Here is a 12,372-nt window from a genome sequence, read left to right as displayed (position 1 = left end):
TTGTTTTCCCCTTTCCTACTGCTGATTTGATTCTCCTGCCTTTCTTATATAAGAACTATGTTAGTCAGCTTCATGTTCCAACAAAACAATACTTGAGGCAGTTAACTTATGAAGAGAAATGGAAACAGCATTTTGTTTTCCAAAAAGGATGTACCAATTTATACTTCCACCAACAATCCATCAGGGTTCCCTTTGTGCATTGAGTTTTATCATCAAATATGTACAGCATTTTTATCATGGCAAAACCAAATCAAGCCACCCAAGCAACCCTACTATCTCTGTCATGTTTATAAAGGAGGCAAATTCATGGAAGAGTATTTCTATTTGACATATGTTATTTAATCAGGTGTATGTTAGGACATCTTAATGGAAGAAGGTGAATTAGTGAGCATCAAATACTATAATAAACAAAAGGTAGGACATAGATTAAAAACAGATTTATATAAAGGAGAGTGGTGGAGGGGTACAATCAATCATGATAATTTTGATATATGGTAAGAATTTTTGAAATGCCACAATGTACCCTCTGCCCACACAAAAATAATATGGATTTATATGATGATATTGCCTCTTATTAGCATTATTAACTGTTTGCATGCTAATTAACTATCTATAAAATGAAAATAAGCTAAGTATGTTTTTTTTCTTTTTTTCTTTTATTATTCATATGTGCATACAAGACTTGGGTCATTTCTCCCCCCTGCCCCCACCCCTTCCCTTACCACCCACTCTGCCCCCTCCCTCTCCCCCCATCCCCTCAATACCCAGCAGAAACTATTTTGCCCTTATTTCTAATTTTGTTGTAGAGAGAGTATAAGCAATAATAGGAAGGATCAAGGGTTTTTGATGGTTGAGAAAAGGATAGCTATACAGGGAGTTGACTCACATTGATTTCCTGTGCGTGTGTGTTACCTTCTAGGTTAATTCTTTTTGATCTCACCTTTTCTCTAGTTCCTGTTCCCCTTTACCTATTGGCCTCAGTTGCTTTTAAGGTATCTGCTTTAGTTTCTCTGCGTTAAGGGCAACAAATGCTAGCTAATTTTTTTTTCATTTTTCTTTTATTATTCATATGTGCATACAAGGCTTGGTTCATTTCTCCCCCCTGCCCCCACCCCCTCCCTTACCACACACTCCGCCCCCTCCCTCTTCCCCCCTCAATACCCAGCAGAAACTATTTTGCCCTTATTTCTAATTTTGTTGTAGAGAGAGTATAAGCAATAAGAGGAAGGAACAAGGGTTTTTGCTGGTTGAGATAAGGATAGCTATACAGGGCATTGACTCACATTGATTTCCTGTGTGTGGGTGTTACCTTCTAGGTTAATTCTTTTTGATCTAACCTTTTCTCTAGTACCTGTTCCCCTTTTCCTATTGGCCTCAGTTGCTTTAAGGTATCTGCTTTAGTTTCTCTGCGTTAAGGGCAACAAATGCTAGCTAGTTTTTTACGTGTCTTACCTATCCTCACCCCTCCCTTGTGTGCTCTCGCTTTTATTATGTGCTCATACTCCAATCCCCTTGTTGTGTTTGCCCTTGATCTAATGTCCACATATGAGGGACAACATACGATTTTTGGTTTTTTGAGCCAGGCTAACCTCACTCAGAATGATGTTCTCCAATTCCATCCATTTACCAGCGAATGAAAACATTTCGTTCTTCTTCATGGCTGCATAAAATTCCATTGTGTATAGATACCATATTTTCGTAATCCATTCGTCAGTGGTGGGGCATCTTGTCTGTTTCCATAACTTGGCTATTGTGAATAGTGCCGCAATAAACATGGATGTGCAGGTGCCTCTGGAGTAACAGTCTTTTGGGTATATCCCCAAGAGTGGTATTGCTGGATCAAATGGTAGATCGATGTCCAGCTTTTTAAGTAGCCTCCAGATTTTTTTCCAGAGTGGTTGTACTAGTCTACATTCCCACCAACAGTGTAAGAGGGTTCCTTTTTCCCTGCATCCTCGCCAACACCTGTTGTTGGTGGTGTTGCTGATGATGGCTATTCTAACAGGGGTGAGGTGGAATCTTTGTGTGGCTTTAATTTGCATTTGCTTTATTGCTAGAGATGGTGAGCATTTTTTCATGTGTTTTCTGGCCATTTGAATTTCTTCTTTTGAGAAAGTTCTGTTTAGTTCACATGCCCATTTCTTTATTGGTTCATTAGTTTTGGGAGAATTTAGTTTTTTAAGTTCCCTGTATATTCTGGTTATCAGTCCTTGTCTGATGTATAGTTGGCAAATATTTTCTCCCACTCTGTGGGTGTTCTCTTCAGTTTAGAGACCATTTCTTTTGATGAACAGAAGCTTTTTAGTTTTATGAGGTCCCATTTATCTATGCTATCTCTTAGTTGCTGTGCTGCTGGGGTTTCATTGAGAAAGTTCTTACCTATACCTACTAACTCCAGAGTATTTCCTACTCTTTTTTGTATCAACTTAAGAGTTTGGGGTCTGATATTAAGATCCTTGATCCATTTTGAGTTAATCTTGCTATAGGGTGATATACATGGATCTAGTTTCAGTTTTTGGCAGACTGCTAACCAGTTTTCCCAGCAGTTTTTGTTGAAGAGGCTGCTATTTCTCCATCGTATATTTTTAGCTCCTTTGTCAAAGATAAGTTGCTTATAGTTGTGTGGCTTCATATCTGGATCCTCTATTCTGTTCCACTGGTCTTCATGTCTGTTTTTGTGCGAGGACCATGCTGTTTTTATTGTTATTGCTTTGTAATATAGTTTGAAGTCAGGTATTGTGATACCTCCTGCATTGTTCTTTTGACTGAGTATTGCCTTGGCTATTCGTGGCCTCTTGTGTTTCCATATAAATTTAACAGTAGATTTTTCAATCTCTTTAATGAATGTCATTGGAATTTTGATGGGAATTGCATTAAACATGTAGATTACTTTTGGGAGTATTGACATTTTTTACTATGTTGATTCTACCAATCCATGAGCATGGGAGATCTCTCCACTTTCTATAGTCTTTCTCAATCTCTTTCTTCAGAAGTGTATAGTTTTCCTTGTAGAGGTCTTTCACATCTTTTGTTGGGTTTACACCTAGGTATTTGATTTTGTTTGAGGCTATTGTAAATGGAATTGTTTTCATATATTCTTTTTCAGTTTGTTCATTATTAGTGTATAGAAATGCTAATGATTTTTCTATGTTGATTTTATATCCTGCTACGTTGCTATAGCTATTGATGATGTCTAGAAGCTTCTGAGTAGAGTTTTTTGGGTCTTTAAGGTATAGGTTCATGTCGTCTGCAAATAGGGATATTTTGACAGTTTCTTTACCTATTTGTATTCCTTTTATTCCTTCTTCTTGCCTAATGGCTCTGGCTAGGAATTCCAGTACTATGTTGAATAGGAGTGGAGATAGTTGGCATCCTTGTCTGGTTCCTGATTTTAGAGGGAATGGTTTTAATTTTTCTCCATTAAGTATAATGCTGGCTGTAGGTTTGTCATATATAGCTTTTGTAATGTTGAGGAACTTTCCTTCTATTCCTGGTTTTCTTAGAGCTTTTATCTTGAAATGATGTTGGATCTTATCAAAGGCTTTTTCTGCATCTATTGAGATGATCAAGTGGCTTTTGTCTTTGCTTCTGTTAATGTGGTTTATTACGTTTATTGATTTTCGTATGCTGAACCACCCCTGCATCCCTGGGATGAAGCCTACTTGGTCGTGGTGAATAATCTTTTTGATGTGTTGCTGAATTCGGTTTGCCATTATTTTGTTGAGGATTTTTGCATCAATGTTCATTAAGGAGATTGGCCTATAGTTCTCTTTTTTGGAGGTGTCTTTGGCTGGTTTTGGGATAAGTGTAATACTGGCTTCATAAAATGTGTTTGGCAGTTTTCCTTCCCTTTCTATTTCGTGGAACAGTTTAAGGAGGGTTGGTATCAGTTCTTCTTGAAAGGTCTGATAGAGTTCAACAGAGAATCCATCAGGTCCTGGACTTTTCTTTTTGGGGAGACTCTTGATTGCTGCTTCAATTTCATTTTGTGTTATAGGTATATTCAGGTGATTAATTTCCTCTTGGTTCAGTTTTGGATGATCATATGTATCTAGAAATCTGTCCATTTCTTTTAGATTTTCAAATTTATTTGAATATAGGTTCTCAAAGTAGTCTGTGATGATTTCCTGGACTTCCATGGTGTTTGTTGTTATCTCCCCTTTTGCATTCCTAATTCTACTAATTTGGGTTTTTACTCTCCTCATTTTAGTCAGGTTTGCCAGGGGTCTATCGATCTTGTTTATTTTTTCAAAGAACCAACTTTTTGTTTCATTAATTCTTTGTATGGTTTTTTTGGTGTCTATTTCATGGATTTCAGCTCTTATTTTTATTATTTCTCTCCTTCTATTTGTTTTGGGATTTGCTTGTTCTTGTTTTTCTAGGAGTTTGAGATGTATCATTAGGTCATTGATTTGGGATCTTTCAATCTTTTTAATATATGCACTCATGGCTATAAACTTTCCTCTCAAGACTGCCTTAGCTGTGTCCCATAGGTTCCGGTAGGTTGTGTTTTCATTTTCATTGACTTCCAGGAACTTTTTAATTTCCTCTTTTATTGCATTGATGATCCACTCTTCATTAAGTAATGAGTTATTTAGTTTCCAGCTGTTTGTATGTTTTTTGTCTTTACTTTTGTTGTTGAGTTCTACTTTTACAGCATTGTGGTCAGATAGTATGCACGGTATTATTTCTATTTTCTTATATTTGCTGAGGCTTGTTTTGTGCCCTAGGATATGATCTATTTTGGAGAAAGTTCCATGGGCTGCTGAGAAGAATGTATATTGTGTAGAGGTTGGATGAAATGTTCTGTAGACATCTACTAGGTCCACTTGATCTATTGCATATTTTAGATCTTGGATTTCTTTATTGAGTTTTTGTTTGGATGACCTATCTATTGATGATAATGGAGTGTTAAAGTCTCCCACAACCACTGTGTTGGCATTTATATATGCTTTTAGGTCTTTCAGGGTATGTTTGATGAAATTGGGTGCGTTGACATTGGGTGCGTACAGATTGATGATTATTATTTCCTTTTGGTCTATTTCCCCTTTTATTAGTATGGAATGTCCTTCTTTATCTCGTTTGATCAATGTAGGTTTGAAGTCTACTTTGTCAGAGATAAGTATTGCTACTCCTGCTTGTTTTCGGGGGCCATTGGCTTGGTAAATCTTCTTCCAGCCTTTCATCCTAAGCATATGCTTATTTCTGTCGGTGAGATGAGTTTCCTGTAAGCAACAAATTGTTGGATCTTCTTTTTTAATCCATTTTGTCAGACGGTGTCTTTTGATGGGTGAATTAAGTCCATTAACATTAAGCGTTAGTACTGATAGGTATGTGATGATTCCTGCCATTTAGTTCTCTTAGTTATTTGAAGGTTTGATTGTGTGTACCTAACTTGATGTTACTCTCTACTATCTTGCTTTTTCTTATCCTGTGGTTTGGTGCTGCCTGCCTTTTCATGGTTAAGTTGGGTGTCACTTTCTGTGTGCAGGATCCCTTGCAGAATCTTTTGTAATGGTGGCTTTGTGGTCACATATTGTTTTAGTTTCTGCTTATCATGGAAGACTTTTATTGCTCCATCTATTTTGAATGATAGCTTTGCTGGGTAGAGTATCCTGGGGTTGAAGTTATTTTCATTCAGTGCCCGGAAGATCTCACCCCACGCTCTTCTTGCTTTTAATGTTTCTGTGGAGAAGTCTGCTGTGATTTTGATGGGTTTACCTTTGTATGTTACTTCTTTTTTCTCTCTTACAGCCTTCAATATTCTTTCCTCAGTTTCTGAACTTGTTGTTTTAATGATGATATGTCGTGGAGTAGTTCTATTTTGATCTGGTCTGTTTGGTGTCCTGGAGGCCTCTTGCATTTGTATGGGAATATTTTTCTCTAGATTTGGGAAATTTTCTGTTATTATTTTGTTGAATATATTACGCATTCCCTTCGCTTGCAACTCTTCTCTTTCTTCGATGCCCATGATTCTCACGTTTGGTCTTTTGATGGAGTCAGTAAGTTCTTGCATTTTCTTTTCACATTTCTTGAGTTGTTTAATGAATAGTTCTTTGGTTTTTCCTTTAATTACCATTTCATCTTCAAGTTCTGAGATTCTGTTTTCTGTTTCTTCTATTCTGCTGGTTGGCCTTCCGTTTTGTTTTGCAGTTCTGTTTCTTTCTTTTTTCTGAGGTTTTCCATATCCTGGCAGTTTTCTTCTTTATTGTTGTCTATTTTTGTCCTGAGTTCATTTATCCATTTATTCATTGTGTTCTCTCTTTCACTTTGGTGTTTATACAGTGCTTCTATGGTTTCCTTTATTTCTTCTTTTGTTTTTTCAAATTCTCTATTTTTATTGTCTTGGAATTTCTTGAGTGTCTCCTGTACATTTTGGTTGACCATATCCAGTATCATCTGTATAAAATTCTCATTGAGTACTTGTAGTATGTCTTCTTTTAAATTATTCTTGTGGGCTTCATTGGGTCCTTTGGCATAGTTTATCTTCATTTTGTTGGAGTCTGGATCTGAGTTTCTGTTCTCTTCATTCCCCTCTGGTTCCTGTACTTATTTTTTGCTGTGGGGAAACTGGTTTCCCAGTTTTTTCTGTCTTCCCGTCATTGTCCTTGGTGTTGTTACTGTCCCTGTGCTGTGTGTAATTAAGTATTTTCTAGCTTGTAATAATAACAATGGTAATATTGAGAATGGAAGAGTGAGCTGAGATGGAAAGCAAGAAGTTAAAGAAAAGGGGAAAACAAATATACAGACAAGAGGGAGAAAGCAGAACAAGGTATCAGACAAGAGAGTTTCAAAGGTATGAACAGGGAGTGTTAGTGTACTAATTGACAGTAAGCTGAACAGACATTAGAGAGACAGAGAGAGGATTGAAAATCAAAGATAAAAAAATAAAAAATAAGTAAATGAAAGTAATATGTATATATAAAAATGAATTCAAATAAAATGGAAAATAGAAAATTAAAAAAAAAAACCAAAAAACTTCCAAGTTTATATGCAATGCAGTTTCAGTCTTAATAATTTGGGTGTCTGTCTCAATCTCCCGTCCTTGAGTTGGTGCCTCAGATGTTGTTCTGTAGTTGTCTTATCAAAGGGGATGCATAAAGTAGAGCAAAACTACACACTTACACACACACACACACAAAAGCCCCACCAAGTGTCCCCAGTTCAAATGCAATACAGTTTCAGTAAGTTTTTCAGCTTGCAGGTGTAATTCGGTTGTTCTCTCATCAAAGGTAGGGAGAAAAAGAAAAAAAAGCATCTGGAGACAGTTCTGAGAGTGGTATCTGCAACTGTGGCTTGCCTGCCTGCTGCTCTCAGCCTGTAGCTGGCGCTTTTTTTATGCAGATCTCTGGGGTGAGCTAGCACTCACCTGGTCCCACAGGCTTTGTTTACTCAGAGTTCACCTGTGCCGGAGCCTCTCCTACAGGCTTTCCCCTTTCCAAGCACTGGGAAAGGTGACACTGCCCCCGCATTGTCAGGCCTTCGTATTTATTTACAGTTCATGTGGGAGGTGGGTCTTCCCCCCTCTTCTCTGAAGTTTTCCTCCCACTGCCACTTTCAGAAGCTTTCCTGCTCATGCTTACTGGGTGGTGCTGCTGCTCCTGCCGGCCGCCATGTTTGTTTACAGTTCATGTGGGAAGTGGGTCTTCCCTCCTCTCACACGCTTCCCCATTCCTGGTTGCTGGGTGTGCGCCCCGCTCCCGCCAGAGGCTCTCCGGCCCACCTGGCTTGTTTGTTTACAGTCCCGGGAAAGATTCCCTTCCCCCAATCTTCAGCGCTCAGGGCACCCCACCCTCTTTCCAGCATGTCTTAACTGTTCTTATTGCTTATCACTCAGTTTCTCTTTTTTTTTTCCTGGGTGGAGGTCAGTCCCACAGAGTGGGAGAAAATATTTGCCTACTATACATCAGACAAAGGACTGATAACCAGAATATACAGGGAACTTAAAAAACTAAATTCTCCCAAAACTAATGAACCAATAAAGAAATGGGCACATGAACTAAACAGAACTTTCTCAAAAGAAGAAATTCAAATGTCCAGAAAACACATGAAAAAATGCTCACCATCTCTAGCAATAAAGGAAATGCAAATTAAAACCACACTAAGATTCCACCTCACCCCTGTTAGAATAGCCATCATCAGCAACACCACCAACAACAGGTGTTGGCAAGGATGCGGGGAAAAAGGAACCCTCTTACACTGTTGGTGGGAATGTAGACTAGTACAACCACTGTGGAAAAAGTTTGGAGGCTACTTAAAAAGCTGGACATCGATCTATCATTTGATCCAGCAATACCACTCTTGGGAATATACCCAAAAGACTGTTACTCCAGAGGCACCTGCACATCCATGTTTATTGCGGCACTATTCACAATAGCCAAGTTATGGAAACAGACAAGATGTCCCACCACTGACGAATGGATTAAAAAATGTGGTATCTATACACAATGGAATTTTATGCAGCCATGAAGAAGAATGAAATGTTTTCATTCGCTGGTAAATGGATGGAATTGGAGAACATCATTCTGAGTGAGGTTAGCCTGGCTCAAAAAACCAAAAATCGTATGTTCTCCCTCATATGTGGACATTAGTTCAAGGGCAAACACAACAAGGGGATTGGACTATGAGCACATGATAAAAGCGAGAGCACACAAGGGAGGGGTGAGGATAGGTAAGACACGTAAAAAACTAGCTAGCATTTGTTGCCCTTAACGCAGAGAAACTAAAGCAGATACCTTAAAGCAACTGAGGCCAATAGGAAAAGGGGAACAGGTACTAGAGAAAAGGTTAGATCAAAAAGAATTAACCTAGAAGGTAACACCCACACACAGGAAATCAATGTGAGTCAATGCCCTGTATAGCTATCCTTATCTCAACCGGCCAAAACCCTTGTTCCTTCCTCTTATTGCTTATACTCTCTCTACAACAAAATTAGAAATAAGGGCAAAATAGTTTCTGCTGGGTATTGAGGGGGGGGAATAGGGAGGGGGCGGAGTGGGTGGTAAGGGAGGGGGTGGGGGCAGGGGGGAGAAATGAACCAAGCCTTGTATGCACATATGAATAATAAAAGAAAAATGAAAAAAAAAAGTAATTGTATAGATTCTGAGCATGATCAGACTTCTCTTGTCACAATTCCCTAAATAATGCAATATAAGAAGCATTTAGGTATAATTTATGCTGTGTTAGTTATTGTAAGTAATCTTAAGATTTAAAGTGTGTGGAAGAGGTGTGTAGGTTATTTGTAAATACTGTATCACTTAATGTGAGGAATTTGAACATTCTTGCATTATGGTTTACTCACATGAGTTTCTGGAACTAGTTCCTCAAGGATACTGAGAGACAACTGTATCCCAGAATGGTACCTGGAATCAAAAAAGACACTCAAAAGCTAGAGTTGAAGTAGACAATATGCATAATTGTTCATTCTCAAATAATTAAATGGCATCTGTAGCTTCTTATAAAAAAGTTTAATTAATGTTTGGAGTTAAGTCATTCTTTGTTTCATGGAAGTTTATAATATTTAATCATTGCTAACTATAAACCTAACAAAAAGTTTTTGTTAGGTAGCAATGGATTAAAATCTTCAAGATACAGTTTATAGGTGGCTTATATATTTAAGGAAACTTGTTTATTCTATATTAACAAAATTCCTTGTTTCTTTAATCCTAACACAATTCTTTTGACTGAGTCACTGAAGGCCTGTTTGACTTGCTTGTTTCTCAAGGTGTAGATGAAGGGGTTCAGCATAGGAGCGATGGAAGTGGTGAGGACTGACACACCCTTGTTGATAGCCACTGAGTCCTTTGCTGAAGGATTGACATAGACGAAGATGCAGCTTCCGTAGGTGATGGAAATCACAATCATGTGGGAAGAGCAGGTAGAGAAGGCCTTTTTCCTTTGCTGAGCAGAAGGGAATTGTAGGATGGTCTTAATGATGTATATGTAGGATAGAACTACACATACTAGGGTCATGATAAAGGTTAACACAGCACTGAGTATAACCACCTGCTCTATGAGCCATGTTTCCATGCATGAGATCTTGAAGAGGGGGTATGCATCACAGAAGTAATGGTCAATAACAGAGTCACAGAATTCCATATTTAGTCCCAGGCTAAATGGTGGCAGTATGACCAACAAACCAGCTGTCCAACAAGAAAGGATGAGTCTTCTACAGACCCTGGTGTTCATGATGGTCACATAATGCAGGGGTTTGCAGATGGCAACATATCGGTCACAGGACATGGTGGCAAGGAGAAAACATTCTGTTACACCAAAAAGATATGTAAAAAAAATTTGAGTGACACAATTGTCATAGGTGATTGTCTTATCACCTGTTGATATGTTGTACAAGTATCTGGGAATACAAGCAGTTGTAAATGAGATTTCTAAGAAGGAGAAATTTTGTAAGAAAAAGTACATGGAAGTTTTAAGGTGTGAATCCACGATGGTGAGAGAGATGATCATGAGGTTCCCTGTTACACTCAACATGTAGGTCAGGAACAGGAAGATGAAAATGAGAACTTGCAGGTGTGGGTCATTGGTCAGTCCCAGTAGGATAAATGTTGTTGTGTGGTTTCTCATACTTGAATCCTGGCTTCTATTCAGTCTACATCTATATTTGTATTGAAGTATTTGGTTTGAAGGGAGTAGTGTTAACATCACACAGCAATAAATGGCTCAATGAACTATGCAAATTAATATGACACAAAATTTTCTTTAATTTGCTTATAAATAATATCATTTATATAACCAAGTTCTCAGTGACATTTTTTATAATTTTAAAAGATATTTAAAGATATTTACTATACTCCAACATGAGTGATTTTCATCACTTATTTTAATTTATGCTTTTTTCTATATAGGATGGGAAATGTCCATTTGTTCTATTTTTCTACTAACTGAAGATGAATCCTAAAGTCACACCTTCTACTTTTTCGAATACCTTAATATATTAACTTTGTAGTTCATGATTGATAAAGTCCAAAAAATAGCAGAAATATTATGATACTTAATAAAGTGTTGATATCCAGGATATAGAATGAACTAAAAAAACTGAGTGACAAAAACAAGTAATTAAATAAAAAATGAACAAATGATCTGAATAGACACTTTTAAAACAAGAAAAATTGTCTGATAACAAATATATGAAAAAATACTCAATGTCATTAATTACAAATCAAAACTCTAATGAGTCAGCATCTCACCCCAGTTAGAATGGCTATTATAAAAAATGTTGGAGAAGATGTTGAGAAAAAGGAACATTATATACTGGTGGTGGGAGTTGAGTTAGTTTAGCCATATGGAAGTCTCCTCAAAAAACTGAAAATAGGACTATCATATGATCCTGTTATGTAATTTCTTGGGTATATATCCAAAGAGAGGTTGGCATATTAAAGAGATACCTGTGTGCACATGTTCATCATGGCATTGTTTAAAACAGTTAAGATACAGAATCAGCCAGGTGCATATCAATGGATGAGGATAAAGAAATTGTGGTATAATTATATAATATAAATTTATAATAATATAATATAATATAATATATAATTTTTCCATAAAAAAGAATGAAACCCTATTATTTGCAGAAAAATGATGAAACTGGAAGGCATAATGTTAAGTGAAGTAAACCAGACACATAAAGACAGGTACCATATGTTCTATTATGCAGCTAAAATGTTGATCTGAATACAGAATAGTAACTAGAAGTTGGGAAAGGTTTTTGGAGGGGAGAATGAATAAAGTGCAGTTGAATTTGATCAGTGTACACAGTGTCCATGAGTGGACATGTCACACTTAACTCATTAATACCTATAATGAATACATGTAACTGTAAAATGATATAAATATTACAAAAAGATCATTGGTTCTAGCACTACACTATTTAGAAAGTTTATGTGTTCATCTTTGAAAACTTTCTCATTTTCTCTTTACCTTTCTCTTCCTCATGACTACTCTTACCCCAAATTTACCATCATTGCCTACTGTTGTGCAGCATACACTGCTTTAATGAGAATTGTTTTTGTTCAGAATGTTAAGATAATGTTGGTTGTGTGTCATTTTAAAATCATTAAATTGTTTGATATTTCAGCTTGTTTAGCTGAGATTGAAACAAAATCTAACATGCTGATACCAATGTCATAAAGCACACACAAAAAATCAGGTTTAATATGCCCTTCCATTTCCAAGCTCTGCTTGCTTTTTTGGGGGGAATGGGTAGGACTGGGACTTCCAAAGCAGGCACTTGAACCACTCCTTCTGTCCATTTTGCTCTGTTTATTTTGTAGATTGGGTCTTGTAAACTATTTGCCTGTCTGGCCTTGATCCACAATCCTGATCTCAGCTTCCTAAGTAGCTAGGATTACAGGCATGAGT

General features: G+C 37.2%; 1 protein-coding gene across 1 annotated transcript; it reads right to left on the bottom strand.

The window, feature by feature from the left end:
* Positions 1-9,633: 9,633 nt before the first annotated feature.
* On the bottom strand, positions 9,634-10,581 carry LOC141425949 (olfactory receptor 6C2-like). The gene has a single exon (XM_074084872.1). It carries the CDS (start codon positions 10,579-10,581, stop codon positions 9,634-9,636), a length of 948 nt encoding a protein of 315 aa, XP_073940973.1.
* Between the last annotated feature and the right edge of the window lie 1,791 nt (positions 10,582-12,372).

This window comes from Castor canadensis, chromosome 8 (genome assembly GCF_047511655.1).
Source record: "Castor canadensis chromosome 8, mCasCan1.hap1v2, whole genome shotgun sequence".
Lineage (NCBI taxonomy): Eukaryota > Metazoa > Chordata > Mammalia > Rodentia > Castoridae > Castor > Castor canadensis.
This window is presented reverse-complemented; position numbering and strand designations above follow the sequence as displayed.